At 46.2% G+C, this 25,973-nt stretch overlaps 2 protein-coding genes across 3 annotated transcripts in view; both read left to right on the top strand.

Annotated features, from left to right (window-relative positions):
• Positions 1–12,216, top strand: part of LOC115090906 (E3 ubiquitin/ISG15 ligase TRIM25-like) — a 40,959-nt gene extending 28,743 nt beyond the window's left edge. The window contains exons 6-7 of the mRNA XM_029600572.1: positions 9,927–9,989; positions 11,570–12,216. Of these exons, the coding sequence (XP_029456432.1) occupies positions 9,927–9,989; positions 11,570–12,111 (605 nt within the window). The 3' untranslated portion in view covers positions 12,112–12,216. The remainder of the gene's footprint in view (positions 1–9,926; positions 9,990–11,569) is intronic.
• Positions 12,217–12,939: 723 nt separating this feature from the next.
• The window catches only part of SLC16A5 (solute carrier family 16 member 5), a 63,429-nt gene continuing 50,395 nt past the window's right edge, over positions 12,940–25,973 (top strand). Inside the window, exon 1 of one of the 2 annotated variants that reach the window (XM_029600571.1) lies at positions 12,940–13,305. The gene's annotated coding sequence lies outside the window, so the exon portion shown is untranslated. The remainder of the gene's footprint in view (positions 13,306–25,973) is intronic. The other variant, XM_029600570.1, reaches the window with a different exon arrangement.

The following is a 25,973-nucleotide window of genomic DNA, read 5'->3' as shown; positions in this document are numbered from 1 at the left end:
CAGAAATCGGGGGCTCCCCCAAAACGATAGGAAAACCCCACGATATTGTTCGTAGGGGTTCTCTTATCGTTTTGGGGGAGGGCGGGAAAAACGGCACACAAAAATAACCCCTAAACCCACCCCGACCCTTTAAAACTAATCCCTTAGCATCCCCCACCCTCCCGACGCCCCAAAAAACTTTTTATAGGTACCTGGTGGTCCAGTGGGGGTCCCGGGAGCGATCTCCCGCTCCCGGGCCGTCGGCTGCCACTAATCAAAATGGCGCCGATGGCCCTTTGCCCTTACCATGTGACAGGGTATCCGTGCCATTGGCCGGCTCCTGTCACATGGTAGGAGCACTGAATGGCCCACGCCATTTTTAAAGATGGCGCCGGCCATCCAGTGCTCCCTCCATGTGACAGGGGCCGGCCAATGGCACGGATACCCTGTCACATGGTAAGGGCAAAGGCCATCGGCGCCATTTTGATTAGTGGCAGCCGATGGCCCGAGAGCGGGAGATCGCTCCCGGGACCCCCACTGGACCACCAGTTACCTGTAAAATGTTTTTGGAGGGTCGGGAGGGTGGGGGAAGCTAAGGGATTAGTTTTAAAGGGTCGGGGTGGGTTTTTTGTTTATCAGCTCGGGCGCAGCCGATAAACAAAACCGCGATCAGGCCGGACGAAAAAAACCCCACGATGTGAATCGGAACTGGAATCCGAACCGATTCCGTTTCCAATTCACATCTCTACTAGATATCAGAATTGGCAAAGGGCGAGGTTGGATCTTACAGGATTATCTCCTCAATCTAGGCTGATTATGAACGTGTGGGGTAAATGGAGGCATCAGATAGCTGGCGATAAGAGCACTTTTCAACAACCATCATTTCTTTTTGATAAATCCTTCCTTCCAGGTATGAACCCAGGGTTGGCAAGATACTGGCAAGAACGGAGTCTCTACCGATGGGAACAAATATGGGATGGCCAAAAATCTAAACCGTTTACCAACATACAACACACCTATCACTTATCTAGTAGGGACCTGTTTGCTTACAACCAGATCCTTCACTTCTTCTCTACAGCGCAAATTGGGTTAGCACTAAAGCAGGGTAAATCTCTCTTTGAAAACTGTTGCTCATATGCAGATAAGATTTCCAAACCCATCTCAAAGATTATTGCTCTTATTAAAGGGGTATCCTGGGGAAAGATGGCCTTCCAAATAGCATGGGAACGAGATACTGGTGGGATACTTGAGGATGGTGAATGGGAACAATCTTTTATCGCTACTAATCGCAGTTCAGTATCTTCGGCAATCAAAGAAAAAGGATATAAAGTTTTGTATAGGTGGTATCTTACTCCTGATAGATTAAATAAAATGTCTGGGGGTGTTAGACTCTAAAATCTGTCTACTTAACATATTCCTGGACTGGGGTTCACCCTTCTCCCAATACTGGGCCCAACAAGTAGTCTCTTCTGCTCGATGTAAAATTGCTCTATGGTGGCGTAAGCTGGAGGTCCCAACCATTAGTGCCATGCAGACTTGACCAGATAGGGTATAATATATGAGCAAACTTACGGCCCTTCGCAATGACAGGTTACCAAGCCACGAAAAGACTTGGCAGACCTATCTATGTTGGAAATCTGGACAATATTCCAATCTAGGTGACAGCTCTGTCTCAAGCGAGGAGAGTGCACCGAGGTCTGGGCCACAAGCCACTATCTTGCTTTAAGAATTATTGACACCTTTATCTGGTTTATTCCCGTAATTATTGTAATTTCTCAGCCTAACCATCTGCCACATCTCTGAGCTTTGTGGGGTTTTGTCTCTGCTGTGTGTTATACTTGTATGCTCCACCAACTGTCGCTCATATGTCCCTGCAAACTACTATGGCACTTTCAATACATCATATACCATACTTGGCTCCGATAACTTATGGAGGGTGGGGGGATGGGGGAGATACAAAATGAGAAAACTCACTCACAGAAATGTGATTTCAACAGCACTTTATTTGTTGCAATGTGTTCGGTTGCTTTTTTGTCAATATCATTTCTGGGTGCTAACTGTAGCCCATTGTTCTGTATACTTTCTGTGTTGTGTGATGAGTTGAGCCAGAGCGGAGTCTCTGTGCTGTAAAACTTTGAGGTGTTTTCCTCAATGAGACGGTTACTTTGCAGGAAGGAAACTACATTTCCCAGAAGCCCTGGTAGTCAGCCTGAGGAAGGTTTGGGAGCAGGGAAACAGAAGGGCAGTTTCTTCCTAGGGAGGGGCACTCTATCTGACATAAAGAGAGTAGCCCTCCAAAGAGAAAGAGAGAGGAGAGCTGGAGGGAAGGCGAGTAAGATCCAAAGCCTGAGGCTGGGGGATGGTGCCCAGGCAGACCTTTTCCACTAAAAAGCTAAGTCAGCTCTAATAGAAAATGGTTTTAAGACTGCACAGCCCGGGAGCTGGTAGCAGGGAAAAGAGTTGTTTTACTTAATTAAGGCAGCTGGGGGAAAAGGTAATTAGGACCTGGCAGCTGGCCTAGGGAGACGTTCCTGCAGTGGGGGAGGTTTCAGTACTATGTTATACCTGGGGGAAGTAGAATGTACTGGGGGAAAAACCTACTTTGCCCACATGTTGTGCAGGGGAAAGTATACTAGAAACTCAGAGTGAGAAGCTTGGTTGGTAATACTTGTTAAGTTGAGTGTTTTTCCTTTCTGTGGAGTTTGGCTTAATTAATAAACTTCAATACATAAGAAGCTTCTGCCTGAATGTAATATGTTATGTTAAAGGGCTGCCAGGGAGGTGACCCTTACTCTAGTGGAGAATGAGGGAAGTTGGGTCTCAGGGGCCTAGTTGTAAGAGGGCCTTCCCTTACCAGTGGTGCTGACCCATAGCCTCCTTGCCTTATGGTTATCCGCTACTCCAGTCTCGCGGGAGAAACTTCAGGAAGGGATCTGCTATAAAGGACTTTGTGGAAGCAGTCCTTGATAATTAGTCCCGAGCCCGAAGTCACCGCTGAGGACCTGCCACCAGGGGCACCATCATCGCCACAGTTGATTAATAAAAATTTAAATTATAAAAAAAAATAAAGGAAGAGAATTCTAAAATTCTGGGCCAGCTACAGAGAAGGCACATTCTCGAGTGGTGTGTAAACATGCAACTCAGGGAGATGGAACATCTAATAGGCCTCGTTGAGAGGAGCGTAAATTTCAAGAGGGTTGATAACATTTCAGGATTGCTTTTGCCGATGGGCAAGATTCATCATTGATTAATTTGAAAATGGTCATTCCAAGTTTAAATGTAATTCTTTCCTGAATCAAAAGCCAGTCTAGCTCAATCAAGGCAGGAGTTTTGTGATCAAAACGCTTCAAGCCAGTGAATAGGCGAGCTGCTGAATTTAACAATAACTGTAAAGGGCGTCGAGTAGAGGAAGGAAGACCACTGTAAAGACTATTGCAATAATCAATGATGGAAAATATGGATGCTTGCAGTGTGGTGCAAAATTCTGGAGCTCACCCTGCCTGAAAATCAACCCCTGAGGGTAGAGAACTGGAGAGTGGAACAGGCCCGCTGCTGATGCAGGATGATGAGGAACGCTAAGTTAGTTGGCTCTCCTTTGGATTTCACCAGAGCAGCAGAATCAGTAGGAAATCTGCCAAATGACCATCAGAAACTGGTTGAAACTTTAAAGGAAGAATGGAGGTTGCTGCAGTTAGTTTGGAAAGGATCCCATGGGAATGCTCAGATGGTGCCTATTCCATCTTCTTCGTTACTGCTTAAACCCCAGGTGGTCACACTTGATCCCATCTAGGATGCTCTGGTGAAATTGGATTTGTTACAGATTTTTTTTAGAGCAGGGGTTCTCAACTCAGTCCTTGAGATACACCTAGCCAGTCAAGATTTCAGAATATCCACAATGCATATGCATGAGATAGATTTGCATGCTCTGCCTCTATTATAGGCAAATCTAATGTCATGCATATGCATTGTGGATATCCTGAAAACCTGACTGACAAAGTGTGTCCTGAAGACTGGGTTGAGAACCCCTGTTCTAGAGACTTTAATAGTTTAGCTCAGGCAACAGACAGGTGTTAGGCTTCAGCCACCTCCCTTGTGTAAGCCCCTCACCTCTGATCCGAAGCGACTCCGGCAGCATGCTGTTCCAAGGAGCCGGGATAGAACTTCCTTGGACTGCCTTTATTGGCTCCCTAACCCAAACTTCCTGTGGCACTGGCTAATGATGTCACATCCTACAGGGGTATATAAGGAAGTCTCTTGCAACTAGCCAGCGCCTTGGCAACAGGTCTCCTGAGTAGTCTGCTTCTCAGTGTGTGTTGCTTGTTCCTGTCCTGTGTGTCCTGCTTCCTGCACCTGTATCCTTTCCTGGCATTCCCTGCTTCTTCGGATTGACTTCTTGTTAACCTCGGCTTGACCCCAGACTCCACTGACCACTTTTTGGACCTGACCCTGGCTTTGGACCTGACTACTGCTTGCCTGCTGTCTGCCCTGACCCTGATTCATCTCTTGGATTCTGCCTTCTGCTGCTGGTCCCAACCCTGGTTCATGCCCTGGACTTCCTTGCTTGCCTCCTGCCTTGATCTTTGCTTGGACCTGAACATTCCTTCTTGCCTTGCCCCTGGGACCCACCTAAGTCCTGCTGGCCAACCACACCAAAGGCTCAACCTGTGGGAACAACGGTTGGTATAGGTGAAGCTCCAGATAGTTCCACCCAGGCATTTCTTCCCGTGGTTGGTATAGGCTCTACAGGTTCACCCATGAGGCTGAGTCAACTACACCACCGCACAGGGGTCCACAACCATAACAACATGTTAATCCAGGCCTAGGATTCTTCTCTATGTGAAATGAGAATTAGAATGCAGACTTTGGAGAAAGAAGTTAGCAACTTTATAGTTATTAATTCTAAAATGATACAAGGTTATTTGTAAATTTATAAAAAACAATGGAGCAATTTGAGAACTACTAGGTCCTTAAATCTTTGTGTGTTGAATTTCCCCAAATTGTCTGGTTTTTCCCCCCCCCCCCCCCCTATGAGAGCTTTTTAAAAAATATTTCTTGGAGATATTGGGTCTGCCTTCTGACTCAATACCCCCCATTAGTGTGCTTTGTTTTACCTTCCATTTTAAAAAAATGGAGAATTAATTGGCAAGGGGATGGGGGGGGGGGGGGGAGCTGGTCAGAGGAACACCAGTTTCTATAGATACTTTGAATGTTTCTGCTCTGTTAGAACAATCGGCTTGTGAAATACATGATAGAGCTACCTTACGTGTGCAGTTTGTTTTGCAGCAAGATATGAGTGATATTTTGAGATTATGTTTTAAGAAGGCTCAACTGCTTTTATTTTTGGTCAGCGGATTTGGATTTACCCTGATGTAGCTGAATCTACACAAGAGAGAAGGAAAACTTTTCTTGGCAATGAGACAAGAAATTCGGGACTTAGGTTGCCCACTTCTATTTACATTACCCCTGCGAGTGCTTATTTCTTTTTAATAATGTCAAGTATGTTTTCTACATTCCTGAACATTTGTGGGGCCTTTTTAGACTCAAAGAAAATCACTGGAGAGATCCCCCTTAGGTTTGGTAGAAATGTTAACAATGATCACTGGGCTGGTCACACCATTTATTTCTTTTCTTCATTGTAGTCTCTTATGTCCTCCTATTTTGTTCCCCCTCCCCCCCCCCCCCCCAATTAATTTGTGGTCTCCATTGGATCGGTATCCTATATTATTGTAATAGATTAAGGGTTTCTTTATAGGTATATCTTCTTGGTTGCCTTCCTATGTTTCTGTTTAAGCAGTATTGCTTGTAAAAACATAAAGAAAAAATGTAAAAAGAAAAGAAAAAAAAAGCCTTTGAATATGGCCTCTGCAAAACAGTACAACACCAAAAAAGAGCCTTAGAGTGCAGTCCTATAAAAAGTAATCACTGAACCAACAAAAGGACACTGCTCAATAAACCTTATATAGCAAATAGCCAACCCCATCACAGAACAAATTTAGAATTGCAGATTTGAGAAAAAAAAAAATTTTTGAGAGAGGTTTTTTTTTAGGAAAGAAACCACATCAGCAAGCCTGACAACGGCAATGCCTGCAGCAGAGCCGTCTGGTCTGATCCTCATATGCGGCATTTTTTTAAATAGCAAAATGATTGCTTGGAAACATAATAAAGATGGAATTTGAAAAGCTGTAAAGTCCGTCTGTACCCGTCGCAGATAATAGTCTAATAGACCCGACAGCGGCCGGTGTTTCGCAACCTAACAGTTGCTTCTTCAGGAGTCTGAATGATAATACAATAAACTAAAAAACAAAGGAAAAACTGGACTTAGTAAACTTGCAAAAATATTAGAAACAATACTTAACTTTGGTAGTGACAGCGTAGCCAACCTTGTTCTTTAGGATGACAGGTCTCAATGAAGTTTCAAAGTTAACGGGACAGAGACCGCCCTGAACTAGTTGTACCTTTAAATAGCCCGCGCTTTGAATAGCGTAGTGCCGTAATGACTGTTCAGCGTCAAGTTGGTATGGTAGCAACTAATAGGGAATTTTTCACAGAAAAACTTGAAGTTCTAATGCTGAATTCAAACCTTCCGGATCGACTGTGCCCAGACGATGGTTCCAACGTTGTTCGGCCTGAAGCAGCCAATTGTTAAAATCCCCGCCGCGCAAATTCGGGACAAGTTGTTCAAGTACGCAGATCTTAAGATCATCAAAGGAGTGTGAATGTTGAATACAATGAGAAGTGACACTGAACCGTCATTGCGGCACTACGCTATCCAAAGCGCGCGCTATTTAAAGGTACAACTAGTTCAGAGCGGTCTCTGTCCCGTTAACTTTGAAACTGCGACGGGTACAGACGGACTTTACAGCTTTTCAAATTCCATCTTTATTATGTTTCAAAGCAATCATTTTGCTATTTAATAAAATACCGCATATGAGGATCAGACTGGGCGGCTCTGCTGCAGGCATTGCCGTTGTCAGGCTTGCTGATGCGGTTTCTTTCCTAAAAAAAAGTTTCTAAAAAAAAAAAAATTTTTCTCAAATCTGCAATTCTAAATTTGATCTGAGACAGGGTTGGCTATTTGCTATATAAGGTTTATTGAGCAGTGTCCTTTTGTTGGTTCAGTTCTCTGCAAAACAGTAACATACATAATAATATATTCACATATTATTGATGGCAGAAAAAAGACCAAATGGTCCATCCAGTCTGCCCAGCAAATTTCTTATGGAAGTAACTGCCTCTTCATGCAGGTTACCCCAGGTTTCTGTTAAAGGTAATAACTGCCACTCCATGCAGGTTACCCCCAAGTCTTATGCTAAGGGCAGTAATATTAACGGAACCAAGCACTGTCAAACCCATATGAAAATTACTGCTATCAACATTTTTACGGGGTGAGCAGCCTTCTTGATAGCTCAGACAATATTGCTTGAGCGTGGCCGTAAAAGCAGTCCTGCACTTTTCCCTTAATGTCTGCGTATCAGTACCCTGGAATGTAAAAGTCAGAGCCCTGACTTTTTCCGCTGCCGTTGAAGTGAAGAGTAATGTTGCGGTGTGTCAATAAATCATGACGCGCTGCAAAATAATTGGTTAAGAGCACTCTCTATTGCCTTCTGTTAGAGGTAATAGCTGCCGCTCCATGCAGGTTATCCCCATGCACCCTTTTCTTCATTTCTACCTCTAGCCTGTAGGGATCTACAATTTTTAACCCTAGCCTTTTCAAATCCATTTACTGTTTTTGTCTTCTGGAGCATTTCAGGCAGCCGCCATCCTTTCCATGAAGAAATATTTCTTGATGTAGGTTCTGAGTCGCCTGCCCTGGAGGATCATTTCATGACCCCTAGTTCTGCTGCTTGCTTTGCAACAGAAAAGATTTGAGGATCATGCATCATTGAAACTTTTCAGGTACCTGAATGTCTGTATCATCTCTCTCCTGCACCTCCTCTCTTCCAGGGTACACACATATTCAAATCCTTCAGCTTCTTCTCATAAGTCTTCTGGTACAGACCCCACACCATTTTGGTCGCCCTTCTCTAGACTGCCTCCGCCCTATCTCTATCCTTTTTGAGCTAAAAACTGAACTCCAGAAGTGAACACAGTACTTCAGGTGAGGCCTCCCGAAGGACCTGTACAAGGGCATTATCACCTCCTTTTTCTTACTGGTTATTTCTCTATCTATGCAGCCCAGCATTTTTATGGTTTTAGCTATTGCCTTGTCACATTGCTTCGCCGCCTTGAGATCACCTTGAGATCACGGACTGGAAGAGGGACCTTCACCCCAAGGTCCCTCTTCCAGTCCGTGCACATTAGTCTTACCCCCTCCCCATTACATACAGCTCTTTTGGATTACCGCAACCCAGTAGCATCACTCTACACTTTTTGGCGTTGAATCGCAGCTGCCAAACCCAAGATCACTCTTCTAGCTTTCTTAAATCACTTTTCATTCTCTCTACTCCTTCACTCATGACCACTCTGATTGTAGTATCATCCGCAAATAGACAAACTTTACCTTCTATCTCTTTCGCAATGTCGCTTACAAATATATTGAATCGAACCAGTCCCAAAACCAATCCTTGTGGCACTCCACTTAACACCATTCTCTCTTCTGAGAAGGTTCCATTTACCATTATAAGCTGTCTCCTATTGGAAATTTGTAAAATATCACCAGCCAGATATTGCTGTTTCCTCTTTTTCCTATTGCAGAGATATCACCACAGCTTCACTTTTTTTTTTACCTGTTTGTCTTAGTCTGTTTTATGAAATCTTCAGTACAGATCTGGAAATATTCTTCTCTAGTAGTAAAAGCCCATCCAAGGACAGGAAAATACTGTGAAGTGGAGGAAGTGCATAATTGAGATTTGTGGAAGTAGAGAATGCAGACAAAGCTTGGGTGTACTGTGTGGTAGTAGAAAGGAGATTGGACATTTAAGAGAGAGGGGGTGGGGGCAGAGCTGGAGAGTATAGCCAGAGAGAGGGCCGGAATTCAATTTCCATATGTAGTAGAAGAGAGCAGATTAGACAAATCAGGGAGAGAGGGGTGGAGCTAGAGAATGGGGCAGAGCTCAAGTTCCATACAGAGAGGGCAGAGCTCAAGAGAACAGGGAGAAGGGTGGAGCTTAATTTGCAAGCTGGTGATGCAGATGCAGGACAACTTTGCTCTTTATTGCAGTCAAATTAGTCCTAGAACCTCTTTCTGAATTTCTATGCTAGCACCATGAATATAGTAATGTAGTTGCCATGTAGTACACCTAAATAGGTAAAACTTATTGCAGGTGATAGAACACAATTGTGATCTGCTCTGAAGTTCATTAACCCCTTTCATCAGGTCATGGAGAGGGTTTAACTCAACCATTAGTCACAAATGCATTTGGTTTTATAAAAAGGTATCGCTTGCTGATGTTCATTTTTTTTGACCCAGCAGGTACCTGCTCCTTTGGGTTTCCAGCTCAACAGGAATCAGGGCTGGGATCTGGCACCATCGGCCTCCATTTACAACCACTCGAAGATTTCTTTTCCCCAATTTTTATATCCCAGCTTACTCTAATCCAATCATTGCAGCGATAGTCCTCGACCATGGCCACACCTTCCAGAGCCCTGCAATTAGAGTCCTTAAATCTGGCCACTAGGTGCCGCCATTGCATCATAAACTAGGACTCCTCTACACCCCAAGGGGCGGTGAGTCTGCTTCCACAGCATCCCCAACATCAGCCAACCAAGGGCCTGGAAAACCTGAGCCAGGATAAGAACCCAAGTCCCTCTGCATAGCAGTACACAACAATGGCCATCACGCTGGCCCCCCCGAACATTTATTTTTGTGTGCCCTAGCACCATAAATTAAATTATGAGGTTGTAGGAAGACAGTTTTGCCCCTTTTGTTTCCTACTATCTTTCCTTTCCTTTTCACCCTATATCGCTTCATATGTTAACCTGTACCTGTGCTCACTACCTTTTTTCAGGACTCATTCTGAAACCGCATGAGATGTTACCACCAGGACTGAACAGGGAAATGCTTCTGCAGTGTAAGCTGGGCTTTTTTTTTGCTTGTTCCTTTCTTATCGGGGCTTCTCGCGCTTCTGGTAAAATAACAGAATGGAGCCTAGCGCGGGTACTGGAGGGCGAATCCTTCACAGACTCAAAGGCTGTCTTCTGATGTGCCGGCCAGGGTTTGGAATCTGCCTTCCATTTCGAGAGCTGCCCTTCTCTGGCCCAGGAACAACTACTGGCTTTGGGCATGTCTCCAGCTGTAGTGACTAGTGCTGCTAGCAGCCAGTCACAAAATTGCATGCCTTATTTTCCTAAATGTGTTTCAAACTGTCCTTTTGTTGCATACAAGAAGAATGCAAATGTATTAGAACAGTGGTTCCCAAACCGTGTCCTGCGTGATATCTCTCCCCCCCACCCACCCACCACTAGCTGATATTCAGGATAGGCGCAATAAATATGTAGGAGAGAAATGTATGTGTAATGGAAGCAATACATGCACAGATATCTGCTGCATATTCATTGCGGATCTCCTGAAAACCCGTTTGGCTGTACGTCCTTCAGGACAGATTTGGGAATCCCTGCTTTAGAATCTAGTTAACCAGAAATAAGAGTTGACCCTATATTTAAGAGTTCTACTGGTGACAAAGACTGGGCAGTCACCTTGTCCAGGGAATGTTCTTTATTTCAATTAACTTGCTGCATTATGATAGAAGAGAGAGAATTGTGGGGTACAGTTTTCACTGGGACAAAAAGCATGTGCACTTTTTTTTTTTTTTTTTTTTTTTTAATCTGTGCACTGAAAGCCAATTTTCAAAGCAAAATTGCACACACAGACTTTGAAGCTTGCCAACAAAGTAGGCACAGTCACGTCCACTTGATTTTTCTATGGGTAGATTTCTTTTTGCATGCAAAATACACTTACAGGTACATTTTAAAGGGAGTGTGCATGCGCCCGTAAATGCACGTTTTGGGCATGTGAGCAAAAATACGCTTAATTTTATAGCATGTGTGCAGGTACAGGTGTATCACATATGTGTGGAGCCTTTATGGAGAGAGAGATAGAGAGAATCTGACACTCTCTATCCTCAACTCGGGGTGGGTTTTGGGGGGGGGGGTCGTTGTTACAAGGGTCTTCAGACTGTTGCGCCCTAGGCAGACCAATGTAACACCACCACCCCCAAAACCCTCCCTGAGTTGAAAGTGCCCCTCTTACAAAGGGGGAGATATATATAGAGTGTCAGAATCTCCCTCCCTCTCTCTCCCCCCCCCCCCCTCAGCCTTTCCAGATTTGGGGGTGACATGCACACAAATATGTACTTCCTGGCTTCTTAAAATCTGTGTTGCGTGCAGCCCACATACACGTGTATGTATGGAGCTGTTTTTGCATGAGCAAGGCTTTTAAAATCTACCTGTTAGGCAGTGACAAATACCGTAGTAGGTTCTTTAGCCCATACCGTACAGTACAGGGAGACAGGATGGAAGTCCCTCCATGCACGTGCCACCTGAGAGCACCTTGCTGTGTGTCCTGTGTTTGCAGCACTCTGTTCTTGCGTTTTGGTAGGGCCAGGTAATTTCGGTATACGGTTTCATAGTGATCCCTCATCTCTCCCCACAGGGTATGTTAACCTTTGCTTTGATGGAAGAAGTGCCAGTGGGGAGCTGCTGCTGTGTCGCGAGAATAACTGCGTGGTGAATATGGGCATATTGCTGGAGTCCAGCACCTCGCCCCCCCTTGAGGGCTTCAACTACTGGCCACAGGTGTTGTGCATCCAGGGTCTTTGCCAGGGAAGATTCTACTGGGAGGTGGAAGTCACTGACTCTTGGCTGTGCCTTGGGCTCACTTACCGTTATCCGCCTGCAGTGACGTGCCATAACATTTCCTACCTGATCGGGAGGAACAGCCACTCCTGGTGCCTAGAATGGGACTCCCTGCAGTTCTCTGTCTGGCACAACAACATCCAGACGTACCTCAAAGGTGAATATTACAGGTTCATTGGGATTTACTTGGACACAGAAGCCGGCTACCTCACCTTTTATGGCGTCAGTGACACGATGAACATAATTTTTCACTTCCTCACCCGGTTCAGGCAACCACTCTACCCAGCCTTCATGGTAAGTGCGGAAGCCTCCATTACCTTAGCTCAGCTCCCAGATTAAAAAAGCCAGTATTGGGACTCGATTCATGCCACCATGGGATGCAAGGGAGGATGTGCTGGCTCCATCTTTATTGCCAATAAAAATGTTCTTCTGTCTTGTGGATGATGCAGTAGTTCCTGTCATGTTTCTGTTATCAATAGCAAACCTCACACTTCAGTTAAGCTTGGATGTACAGCTGGACACAATGAGGGCAAAAGTGGATCCATAGCCTAAGCACACACACACCACTGAATTTCCAAGTCGTCCATTGACCCAGTGAAAACCAATTAGATCATTAACAGTGCCCATTAGATTTGAACACCCACCAGTTGCTACTCCAATAACTTTCTCTGCTCCTACGTGCTCTGTAGACCTCCCAGACCTTCCCTCTTTTTTTCTCTGCCGTTATGGTTATTGGTCCGTTCTTCACATAATCCATCTTACATGCTGTTCCCATTAAGCTTGGACAATTTCCAAAAGCCATTCTGTGGGTTATTTCAGCATACGTGAGATGGCAATAATGGGTAAGTCATAAAAGTTTCATTAAGATGCTTTTAACTGATTGCATTTTTAGCCTGGGCTCAAGGAACAAATGGTCCAGTATGTCTGCTGTGTGTGTCCCTTTCCATTTCTAAATGTCTGCACCTAGCTGGACCAAAGGTTGGTGAGTGATTTGTGTTGGGGGGGGGGGGGGAGGGCACAGGAGAAGGTGGGCGGTGGACAAAGTTGGCAATTTTCCTATAGAAAATACACGAAGGCATGGGCTGAACTGACTCTGAGATTATCTGGAATGTCAAGGCTGGGGCATGAAAATGATCATTTGGTGCTTTCAACAAAAATCCCTTAAAAAATGCAAGCCGGTGGACTCCACCGCAGCCCGGGTTCTGTGGGCCTGGTCGCGCTAGCTCCTCGGTGGTGCTGAGAGCAGCGTCCTTGGCTGCTGTCCCATCTCCTCCCTCCAAGTGAAACCAGCAGATGGAGGCTGGGGCTGCCTTGTTGTTTTAGGAGGAAGGAAAGAGAAGGGTGTGTGTTCCTTGAAACCTGAATTCTGCCTGGTTATAACCACCAAGTGGACTGAATCTGGACTGGCATAGGTGAGAGTGAGGGAGTCGCATAAGAAGAAAGGAAAATGTGAGCAATGGAGACCGAAAGCGGAAGAGCGAAGTGAAACATTGAAACATCTTTCTAGTCACACCTCAGCAGAAAGCTGAAAAGGTAAAGACAAGTACGGAGGGACGGGGGAAAAGGCTCTTTAATTTCTGCTTGGAACAGCTTTTCTGTCCCTCTGCATAGTTTTATCTGCATGGGTTTTATCTTTTGTAATCCTTTCTCTTGTTTCCTGCTGCATTTTTTTTTTTTTTTCAGAAACTTACCAGCTGTTTTCAATCTGATCCCTCTGTGCTCTAACTGTGGCAGAGGAGGGGAGGGAGAGTGAGGGAAGAGAGGGAAAACAATCACCAAAGAAAGAAAGCAGCAGAAGCACAAAGGGAAGAGAGAATTGGTGGGGAATGGGGTTGAATAAAGGAGAAAAAAAAATTGTTTTTCTCCAGCAGCTCCTAGAAACCTGAGCTCCTCTACCTGTAACTGAAAGGATTATTAACCTGTTGGGATTACTTATTACATTTGTTGTCCTTATGCTGGAATGTGATAGCGCGTTGCCACCCACTGCTTATGTTCTGTTTTCATCATGGCTTAGCCACACAATTTCAGATTATTAACGCCAGACTGTTCCAGTCTGGATCAGTTCCTTCTGTCCCAACTAAGAGTTGTATCTCTGGTCTTGGGTTCTCAATAGGAAGGTCAGCACAGCAAATCGCAGCATGCTTTTGGTAGGAGTTAAGACCCCTGCCCCTCCACAGAACTTAGGGAACAAGAATCTACAGGGTCACCAGGAGTACCCCTGACACCTCACTCCATTTCTTCTTCCTCTGATCTCCAACACAAAAAATATCAGCGTGGTGCGCGTTGACTTCTTTTTGCATTATGAAGTTTCGTATGGTCTTGTTTTTTGATTTTACAAACTTTAACTTATGTTGGGAAGTATGGCGGTATCCAGTTACATATTTTAGTTTGATTTTTCATCTTTCCCTATACACTTCAAAGCAAACTTCAATAAAATACCATGCACAAGCATAGCTGATGCATCTGTATATTAATATAAGGCTCACAAAAGCAATGCATATCAATGAAGCAATATTACGTGGCAGCCAATACATCTACTCTGCTTCTTCTTGCCTTACTCTTCTGTTCAGCTGGTCATGGTTGTGCCTTTCAGGGAACTGTGCAGTTGACCGTAGCAAATGGAACATGCAGCATCTTATGGAAGAGTGCCAGCCTTTCCATCCATAGCAAAATTTCTAAAAAGGGCTCCTGTCTGGAAATCTTTAGCCAAAAGAAAATCCTCATTACCAGTGTAATAAATGTTGTGTGTGTGTGGGGGGGGGGGGGGGGTATGCATGCATTAAGGGTCATCTCTTACAGAGCTAGTGGTCTGTGTAGTGAGGGCCTGATGAATGCCATTAGCAGGAGGCTGTTTGACCGGGCAGGGTCAGATAAAGTGGAGAGGTCTTTCAGTAACTGCTTGATTAATCATAACTGTATCTATAGCATACTTGAACTTACTAACATTCATAGCTGACAGTAATGATATCTGGCACAGTGAAGGTCAATTGAGGAACTGGTAGGGTTGCCAACTCTGGTTGTTGCTATTCCTGGAGGTTTCATCACATAACAAAATGGCTTTAAGGACTGGACTTGTTAGAACTTGTTTACTACAGGGTGCAATGTGTACTCACAGTCTGCTCTCAGGAGAGCGGATTACATACAGTATAGCCCCTGGAAAAACAGAAACAGAAATAAATTTCCTTATGTACTGTGCAAAATACGAAGAGCTCAGCAAAGCACATTTCCCAAAAATGATGGACAAATAAAAGGCTTCCCACAAAAGAATAAGCAGGAAAAAACTGCATATAAGCCCCAAGAAAAGGAGAAAGAGTAGCTATAGAACATAAGAAATTGCCATGCTGGGTCAGACCAAGGGTCCATCAAGCCCAGCATCCCGTTTCCAACAGAGGCCAAACCAGGACACAAGAACCTGGCAATCACCCAAACACCAAGAAGATCCCATGCCACTGAAGCAATTAATAGCAGTGGCTATTCCCTAAGTAAAATTGATTAATAGCCGTTAATGGACTTCTCCTCCAAGAACTTATCCAAACCTTTTTTGAACCCAGCTACACTAACTGCACTAACCACATTCTCTGGCAACAAATTCCAGAGCTTTATTGTACGTTGAGTGAAAAAGAATTTTCTCCGATTAGTCTTAAATGTGCTACTTGCTAACTTCATGGAATGCCCCCTAGTCCTTCTATTATTCGAAAGTGTAAATAACCGAGTCACATCTACTCGTTCGAGACCTCTCATGATCTTAAAGACCTCTATCATATCCCCCCTCAGCCATCTCTTCTCCAAGCTGAACAGCCCTAACCTCTTCAGCCTTTCCTAATAGGGGAGCTGTTGCATCCCCTTTATCATTTTGGTTGCCCTTCTCTGTACCTTCTCCATCGCAACTATATCTTTTTTGAGATGCGGCGACCAGAATTGTACACAGTATTCAAGGTGCGGTCTCACCATGCAGCGATATAGAGGCATTACGACATTTTCCATTTTATAGACCATTCCCTTCCTAATAATTCCTAACATTCTGTTTGCTTTTTGACTGCTGCAGCACACTGAGCCGAAGATTTTAAAGTATTATCCTGGGTGGTAGCTCCTGGGTGGTAGCTCCTAATATGGAACCTAACATCGTGTAACTACAGCAAGGGTTATTTTTCCCTATATGCAACACCTTGCACTTGTCCACATTAAATTTCATCTGTCATTTGGATGCCCAATCTTCTAGTCTTGCAAGATCCTCCTGTAATGTATCACAATCCACTTTTGATTTAACTACTCTGAATAATTTTGTATCATCCGCAAATTTGATAACCTCACTCGTCGTATTCCTTTCTAGATCATTTATATATATACAAGCCGTTAAGCCCGTTAAAACGGGCTACATCCCTCTGTCTCTCACCTCCCCCTCATTCTCTCTCCCCTCACTCTTCACCACCCCCTACCTCCCTCCCTCACACTCACCCACTCCTCCCCACCCTCCCTCTCCTCTCACTCAGTCCCTCCCTCCCACTCACTCCCTCCCCCCCTCTCCCTCCCTCTCACTCACACTCAGTCCCACTCACTCTCACTCAGTCCCACTCCCTCCCTCCTCTCCCTCAGTCCCACTCCCTCCCCTTCTCACTCAGTCCCCCCTCTCCCTCTCACTCAGTCCCACTCCCTCCCCCTCACTCAGTCCCTCCCACTCTCTCTCTCCGTCCCTCCCTCTCTCTCTCTCTCCTCCCTCCCTCGCTACTGGCCGCTACCGCCGCCGCCCACTGCCACTACCGCCGCCGCTGCTGCCACTACCGCCACCGCCGCCCGCTGCCACCGCCGCTGCCGCCATGTTTTGTTTTGTTTTTGACGCTGCCTAAGACCGACGTGCTCGCCCGCACATGCGCAGTAGAGCTGCTCTCTACTGCGCATTTGCGGCACGTCGGTCAAGCGTCGTTTATCTAGTTAGATATTGAAAAACACTGGTCCAAGTACAGATCCCTGAGGCACTCCACTGTTTACCCTTTTCCACTGAGAAAATTGACCATTTAATCCTACTCTCTGTTTCCTGTCTTTTAACCAGTTTGTAATCCACGAAAGGACATCGCCTCCTATCCCATGACTTTTTAGTTTTCGTGGAAGCCTCTCATGAGGGACTTTGTCAAATGCCTTCTGAAAATCCAAATACACTACATCTACCGGTTCATTTTTATCCATATGTTTATTAACCCCTTCAAAAAAAATGAAGCAGATTTGTTAGGCAAGACTTCCTTTGGGTAAATCCATGTTGACTGGGTTCCATTAAACCATGTCTTTCTATATGCTCTATGATTTTGATCTTGAGAATAGTTTCCACTATTTTTCCCAGCACTGAAGTAAGTCTCACTGGTCTATAGTTACCCGGATCGCCCCTGGAGCCTTTTTTAAATATTGGGGTTACATTGGCCACCCTCCAGTCTTCAGGTACAATGGATGATTTTAATGATAAGTTACATATTTTAACTAATATGTTAAGTTGGTTATCTCTTAGATAACCAACTTAACCTTGAAAAATTTGTTAACAACACTACCAAGGAATGCTTTTTCAAACTGCAAGTCCTAAAAAAAATTGAAACCCCTCTTACATTTTCATGACTTCCGCCTGGTACTTTAATCTATACTCTTCTCTAAAATTGATTACTGCAACTCACTGCCCCTTGGACTTCCGGCAAACATCATCAAACCTCTACAGATGTTGCAGAATTCAGCGGCCAGGATCTTCACAAACACAAAAAAAGAGATCACATCTCCCCTATCCTTTACAACCTCCATTGGTTTCCTATCAATACAGAATTCTCTATAAAGTCCTTACCATTATTCACAAAGTCTTACACAACCTCTCTCCTATTGAGCTTACCATCCAGCCAAGGCCTCACTACTCCAGCAGACCAATTAGAGGAGCCTAGCTAGGCACTCTTTACGTTCCCCCAGCTAAAACAACCTTCAGAAAACGTGCCCTTTCCTCAGCAGGCCCCTCACAATGGAATGCTCTCCCTCCAGACCTCCGACAAGATCCATGTCCTCTATCTTTCAAAAAAAACCTCAAAACATGGCTCTTCAAACTAGCATTCCCAGAATGATGACTTCTGTTCACTTCATAGACCAACATGACCATCGCTTTGTACCATGCCTTACTCCTTAACCTTCCTAACTAAGTATGCCGCAAGAGCTCATACCTTGTTAATAAAATCTTGCAAGCAGTTTCATTAAGTATTTATCTTAATTTAAACCTGTTAATCCTAGACATATTAGCATGTTATCAATTTCCGTCTGGTTGTATGTATTTATTTGATTATCAACTAAGTTGCGTATTGTTTTGTTTTGCAATGGGCAAGTTTTTAGCTCCGGTTTCATATGCATTTACTTGTTTCTCACATTGTTCCATGTAACGCTGTAATGCGAAGTTTTTTTTTGTTCATTGTAAACCGGTGTTCCAGCATGGCAGACGATCTTACCCTCTGCCAGCCCTGAAAGCTCCCAAGGCCAACAACAAGATGTTGGAATGTGAATGGTCCTCCGACCATTCCGAGCCCTTTCGGACCTGCTGCTTGGATCGGCATGGAGTAGCAGGCCTGGCCTGAGGATGAGGGCAGACGGGCCTTGACATGAAGACATGACACCAAGATTGATGCAACAGCATCACAGACGAGGGTTGTTGAAGACATGACACCAGAGCTATTGAAGACATGACACCAGGGCTGATGTGAAGACGTCACGGACCAGGGTCGATGCGACGGCATCCCAGACCAGGGTCGATGCGACGACATCAGAGACATGACGAGGAACTTGACGAAGTCCAGACGAGACGAGAAGCTGGGCAGGAGGACATTGGCACTGTCTCTCAGGGCACCCTACTCAGCCCACCTTCACAGGCGGACCCAATGGGCTGGTCACGAACCACCCTGTCCCACTGCGCGCCCTACACAGCCTGAGGAGGCTGGTCACAGACCACGCGGAGAGCGGGACGAGTGCAGGGAAGAATCCAGTCGAGGTAGGACTTCGACAAAGCCAGATGTCGTCCGAAGCACCATAAGGCTGGCAGGACATGAAGGCTCAGGAGCACAGGAACGAATTCCACCTGCAGGCCACTCCACACTCGGGAAAGACGTCGTCCGAGGGAGCAAGGCCTGACAGGACCAGAAGGCTCAGGAGCGCTGAAGCGAACACCAAGAAGGGCAGGACACCAGGAGGCGAAACACCAGGAGACAAAACACCAAGACACCTGGAAGAGGACCTCAGGCATGAAGACATGGCATGACGAGAAACAGACGAGACGAGGAACTCCATGGAGAAGACAGAAGACCTGACGGAGCTCTGGCAGGTAGGAGCCTCCAGAGTGAAGTAACTCCGATGCAAGGCGAAGACGTAATGCAAAGACAGCCCTTTTATAGGGCTAACACAGGAAATCCGTCCATAGGTGGGGCCAGCACACTTCCTGTGTCTGGCCCTTTAAATTCAGTAGAGAGGCGCGGCCGTGCGCCTAGAGACAGGAAGCAGGACTGTGCAGGACCGTGGACAGCGGTCCTGCACCGATGTCTGTAGCGTAGCAGCAGGGCTGGGCCTGAACGCAGGTCCTGATGACGGCAGCGGCTCTAGACACTGCAGGAGGCCCGGGGGTGGCTCCAGCCACTAATCGAGCCCAGGGATTGCAGCCTCCTGCTGCGAAGATGGAAATGACGTTGATGGCGGCTCCTGTGCCGCGAAGAGAAGCAGGAAAGTCCGCGGCTCCGGCCGCAGTGAAGATGGATGCCAGGAGCGGCCTCCAGGCCGCGTGAGGAGCTCGAGTCCACGGCTCCAGCCACGTAGGCAGGCCCAACGTCGGCGGCACCTGTGCCGCGTCGGGTGAAAAAACCAGCAACAAGGGGAAGGTGAGTGCCTGCTTGCGGGGATTAGCTCCGCGGGCAGGGTCCATGACATAAATCTTGGGTTCCACTAAGAATTAAATCTAAAATAGGTCCCTCTCTTCTTGGTTCCTGAACCAATTGCTCCATGAAGCAGTCATTTATTACATCCAGGAAATTTATGTCTCTAGCAAGTCCTGATGTTACATTTACCCAGTCAATATTGGGGTCAGGGGTGGATTGGCCTATCCGGGGATCGGGCTTCCCCCGGTGGGCCGGTCTAGCTGGTCACGTGGTCTCAACCGCGTGGCTCTTCCTCAGCCCAGCCTCAGCGCCTCCCAGCCAGCCCCCGCCGGAGACAAGCCAGCGGGGGCCAAAGAAATAAAAATTGAGGCCGAAGAAAAGAAGATCAGCCAGCCCCCATGGGAGACCAAGCTGGCAGGGGCCGAAGAAATGAAGATGGGAGCCTCCCAGCCAGCCCCCGCCGGAGACCAAGCCGGCAGGGGCCGAATAAATTAAAATCGAGGCCGGTGGCGGCAGAGGCCGAAGAAAAGAAGATGCTCACCGCCCAGCCAGCCCCCGCTTGGTCTCCAGTGGGGGCCAAAGAAATTAAAATCAAGGCCAGCAGGGGCCAAAGATTGAGGCCGGCGGGGGCCGAAGAAGTGAACACCGGTGCTGCTAACCGCCGCCGGAGACCAGCTGTTCAGCTGGGGGCCTTAGATCGGAAGGGTGCTTCTGTGTGTGTGTGTGTGTGTGTGTGTAAATGTGAGAAAGGAATGGTGCTTTGTGTGTGTGTGTGTATGTGTAAATGTGAGAAAGGAATGGTGCTTCTGTGTGTGTGTGTGTGTATGTGTAAATGTGAGAAAGGAATGGTGCTTCTGTGTGTGTGTGTGTGTATGTGTAAATGTGAGAAAGGAATGGTGCTTCTGTGTGTGTGTGTGTGTATGTGTAAATGTGAGAAAGGAATGGTGCTTCTGTGTGTGTGTGTTATGTATGTGAGAAAGGAATGGTGCTTTGTGTGTGTGTGTTATGTATGTGAGAAAGGAATGGTGCTTTGTGTGTGTGTGTTATGTATGTGAGAAAGGAATGGTGCTTTGTGTGTGTGTGTTATGTATGTGAGAAAGGAATGGTGCTTCTGTGTGTGTGTGTGTGTGTGTATGTGTAAATGTGAGAAAGGAATGGTGCTTCTGTGTGTGTGTGTGTGTGTATGTGTAAATGTGAGAAAGGAATGGTGCTTCTGTGTGTGTGTGTGTATGTGTAAATGTGAGAAAGGAATGGTGCTTCTGTGTGTGTGTGTGTATGTGTAAATGTGAGAAAGGAATGGTGCTTTGTGTGTGTGTGTGTGTATGTGTAAATGTGAGAAAGGAATGGTGCTTCTGTGTGTGTGTGTGTGTGTTATGTATGTGAGAAAGGAATCTGCCAGTTTTAAAAAAAAAAATGAAATGTGATAATACATATACCGCAACTTTTGAAAAGTTGGATGAAAAATGAAATTACTGAATTTTAAGCATCCCTCTTCTGGAAAATAAAATTTAGTAAAGTGGGTAGAGACAAATACTAAAGCAAACAAAAAAACTGTTTAAACTATTTAAACTATTTAAAATGTTCATCTCAGCAAAATCACAAATTTAAGATACTGATGCCAGGTGGGGTTGGGGTTTTTTTTTTTTTTTTTTTTTAAGCATAATTTAAGCATGAAGACTAGAATAGTTCCAATCTGAAATGGTTTTGCTATTTTTTTTAAGCCTTTAGAAAATGTATATTTTTAAATAACTAAGACTGGAATCTTCCCATTTAAAAGGGAAATTGACTAATGATGTTTTTCGGTTCCATATCTCCCACATGATTAATCATATGACTGATAGTTTGAAGAAAGACACTTTCTTTATTGCCTGAAAGCATAAAACAAGAGAAGCTGTACGGTGTGGGTGGCTGTCCCTTGGGAGGACAGAACCTGAAGGAAGGGTGTCATTTTGCCTTCTGATAGGAATGTGGTTTTCTTATTTAATGGTTGGGATCATCACTTTCACTTTTAGTAAGTTGCTAGTGTGAAAGCAAAGTGTTTCTGTGAGAGTGTAATGTGTATGTGAGACAGGGAGAATCCTTCTGTGTGTCAATATGTGTGTGCAAGAGAGATGGAGCATGTTTTTGGCTGGCTTGTGGCTATGAGAGAGGGTATGTGTGTGATTGAGCCTGTTTGTGAGATAGAACATGTGTGTGATTGAGAACTTGTGTGTAAGTGAAATAGAGAGAGCATGTGTGTGATTGAAATCCTGTGTGTAAGAGGGAGCGAGAGCATTGTGTGATTGAGAGAGACTGGCCAGAGAGGTGACATGTGTATGTGTGAGACTGATCAGGGAGATGACTGGTGTGTGCTTGTGTGTGTGTGTGTGGTTGGGGAGATGATTGGTATGTGAGAGACAGAAACTGGTCTTGAGGGTATGACTGGTGTGTGTGTGAGTGAGAGAGAGAGAGAGAAGAGATTGGTTGTGGTCCCTAAGGAAGAGGACTGTGAGGACAGCTTCAGCAGCTACTGCTGCTTCTGGTGTGGCCTGCAAGGGAAAGGAATAGGAGAACTGCTGGAGAGGGTAAGTAAAGGTGGCTTTTTAAGTTCATTTTTCTTGATTGACTACCATTTTAATTATTGGGTAGTATGTGATGTGTCTGCTGTTTAAAATATTTTATTGGTGTTTGGTAAAGGTTTCAAAATTTGCTTGAGTCTTTAATTATTGGATATTCTTGTTGTGAACTATAAGACTAGTGGACCCTTGGGCCGGCCTGCAGGAGACTTGGGAAGGACTTCACTGGTCTCAACTAGACAGGCCGGGAGGCAGATCTCTGGCGGGCAGGCGGTGTCAGCTTCACCCAGGAAGCTGGTACTCCCCCGGGAGGAGCCCTTAGGAGCCCAGCTACTGGGACTTAGGAGATTCACCCTGGAAGTCGGAGCCCCCCGGGAGGAGCCCGTAGGGGCCCGACCGCTGGGGCTTAGGCGAAGCTCGGAGTTGGACCTTGGCCAGGTACGGCGGCCGGTGGAGCAGAAGTAGGCAGGTACTAGGCTTGACAGAAGCTGGCCGGAACCAGGCTCGGGTCGTAGGCAGACAGGAACCAGGCTTGGCTGAAGCTGGCAGGAACCAGGCTTGAGCTGTAGGCAGGCTGGGACCAGGCTCGGGCTGTGGGCAGGCAGGGACCAGGCTCGGGCTGTGGGCAGGCAGGAACCAGGCTCGGGCTGTGGGCAGGCAGGAACCAGGCTTTTGACTGTAGGCAGGCTGGAACCAGGCTTTTGACTGTAGGCAGGCTGGAACCAGGCTCGGGCTGTAGGCAGGCTGGAACCAGGCTCGGGCTGTAGGCAGGCTGGAACCAGGCTCGGGCTGAGGCAGGCAGGAGCCAGGCTTGGGCTGTAGGCAGGCAGGAACCAGGCTTGGCTGAAGCTGGCAGGAACCAGGCTCGGGCTGTAGGCAAGCAGGAGCCAGGCTCGGGCTGTAGACAGGCTGGAACCAGGCTCGGGCTGTAGGCAAGCAGGATCCCTGGAAGGCACAAGCTGGAAAGGAAGAAGCCGGTACAAGAGAGCAAGACAAGTACCGGCACGGCAGGCAGGCAGGCAAGGACGGAGTGGCTAGAGCGCTAGCGAACTCCGGGGCTCGAGGCAACGGGGGACCGAAGGAACCCTGTTGCAAGGCGCTGATCAGGCGTCCGCGGAGACCCTAAGTAGGCCGCGGCGTCTGATGTCAGACTGGGGGCGGAGCCATCCTCGGGCGGGAAACTATCTAGAAAGGTGCGGGGCAGCCGCGCGCGCACGCCTAGAGGCTGGCCAGCAATGGCGTCTCCCCTGCGGAGACGCCCAGGATCCGACTCCGCTGCACTGCTAGCTGGAAAAGACCTCCGAGGTAAGGGCCGGGACGCAAGCCTCGCGGACCGGACCGCAACAATTCTATTCATCAGCTGTTTTGAAATTATTTTATTAGTATGATTTTATAATTATGATTCATGATTTATATATCTTGATTTTATTGATTGTTTCATGAGGAATGGTGACATTTTTGTTTTTCCATTGTTGCACTGTATAGAGTCTGGCATGATACGTTTTACAGTTTAGTTTTTGTCTGCACATTTCTATTTATACTTTATGTGGCTTTATTCTGTATTTGGTGAGAGTTTGTGTTCTGCATGCAAAAACTGAGATGAAGCATTCTTTTAGCATGTGGTTTCTCTGTAGGGATCTGTAGTAGCTTGGCCTGTTCTGTTTTCCTGATAGGAGGTGTAATATTTGTGGTATTCTTTTTCATAGGTGAGGTTGTTATTCTTTGAGTTTTGGCAAATAGTACTGTGTTGATACGGGAGGACCATGCCGAAATATAGGGGTCTGTACATATTATATGTAAATTATATATGTAAATTATATTGTATATGTAATTGGGTACCCATGGGCCAGTAAGGAGAAAAATCCCCCGGGCCACTATTTTCCCTCAATCCACCCCTGATTGGGGTAATTGAAATCTCCCATTATTATTGCACTGCCAAATTGGTTTGCTTCCCTGGTTTTTCAGGGAAGCAAGCAGCAAAATATGTCATATCCTGCCACCAGGCCAGAAACTCCCAAAGTAAGTTTTATTCTCCCAGCTCAGTCAGGGTGTGTGCTCAAGAGAAGGGCAGAGAAATCACTTCAGCTACGTCTTACAATACAGAGCCATAGCTACTGTATGGCCAATATAGCCTGCCCTGGCCTATATATGCCACTACTAGAAAGGCATCCTAACCCTGCTGCTCCTGCAGCCCAGAGGGAAAAACAGGAAGGGAGAGGCTGGATTAGGGAGCAGAGTAGACTTCTTTGGTCTGTTCTGCTCTGTCCACTCCAAATTCTCCCCCTTCCCTCCTGTTTCATACAGGACAGGAGGGGAGGGGCTAGATTAGGGAGCAGAGTGGTTCTCTGCTCTGTAGGGCTCCAGCCTCTGCCTCACCCAGGGGCCGATGCAATACAGTGCCCTCAGCCGAGAGCACACTGTATAACCCGCAATCGGATGCGGATTAAATAGGCGCTAATCCACCCCCTAATGAAATAGGGGGATTAGCGCCTATTTAACTCGTGTCGGACAGGGAGTGAATGGGATAGCGCTCATCACATGCAAATGCATGTGAATGAGGCTATCACGCATTCACTCCAAATGCAAAAAAATAAACTATTAACGCCTGCCTGGAACAGGCGTTAATGGCCAATATAGGCTGCTGGATCAGGCGTTAATAGCTGAGAGCATTGAAAAGAAGTACAGAAAAGCAGAAAAAACTGCTTTCCTGTACTTCTTTTAAAAGTAAAAAAAAAAACAAAACTCAGCTTGCTGCATTGAAGGCCAACGCCGATATGCTCGGCATCGGAGTTCATAACCGGCAGACCGCCGGTAACCACGGGGTCGCGTTAGCAAGGAGGTGCGACCCCCTAATTATAATATAGCATGGCGCCCCCCCTTGCGGGCACCATGTGCATGTTAAGAAAGCGGGCGCTAACTTTTCAGCACCCGCTTTCCTCGCTTTTTTTTTTGCATCCCCCCCCAGTTCTTCCCCTCCTCTATCCTGCAGGCTGCCTGGTAGGAGAAGGGTTGGAACAGGAAGCAGAGGGCTATTCTCTGCTGAATGAAATTCCTTGCACAAGCCTTCTGTGCTCATGGCTAGGGAAGGAGAGAATTCTGAGGTTGGGCCCCAGAACTGGGGAAGAGGGATAGGGCTTGGAGGTAGAAGGGAGAGTGCTGGGGTGATCTCAGGAGGAGGGGAAAGATAGAGAGCAAATATGTTTGTTTGTGTGTGTGTGTGTGTGTGTGAGTCTGTGGGGGAATGGATCAGAGGAAGCTGATACATGCATTCCCCCAGTGGTCACAGCTCAAAGGTTCCCAGGTTTGACATTTGCAGAGAAGTGACTAAGTAGGTAAAGGGGTTGGAGGGAGAGTTTGCTGTTTCAAACTACATACAAACACCACACACTAGAAATATAACAGGGCCTGGCAGTTCCATCAAAAGTGGGGGTAAGTACTGATCCTGATCATAAAAAGAAAAAAAAAAGAGATTTGGCTAGAAAGCTAACCACCTGTGAAGGAGAAACCTACAGCAGACAAAACTGTTGGACTTGGCAAACAGAGAAATCTAGTGAGAGATTAAGCAATAAGAAGTTTTTAGAAAGTGGGAAAATTGGTCACCCAGGTCTGTGGGGAGAGGAACTTGTTATACTGTAAGAAGATAATTTTAGGCAGCTTAGCTAGATCCCCAGAAGACTTTTTGATGTGAAGAGAGCTATGGATTTTAATAGACCCCAATGATGACTGTGGATCAATATATATGTATATTAGCTATAATTTAAGTACAAAGATTGTAATG

The sequence above is a fragment of the Rhinatrema bivittatum genome, chromosome 4, assembly GCF_901001135.1.
Source record: "Rhinatrema bivittatum chromosome 4, aRhiBiv1.1, whole genome shotgun sequence".
Taxonomy (NCBI): Eukaryota; Metazoa; Chordata; class Amphibia; order Gymnophiona; family Rhinatrematidae; genus Rhinatrema; species Rhinatrema bivittatum.
The sequence above is the reverse complement of the archived record's forward strand: the minus strand, read 5'-3'. Positions and strand labels throughout refer to the sequence as shown.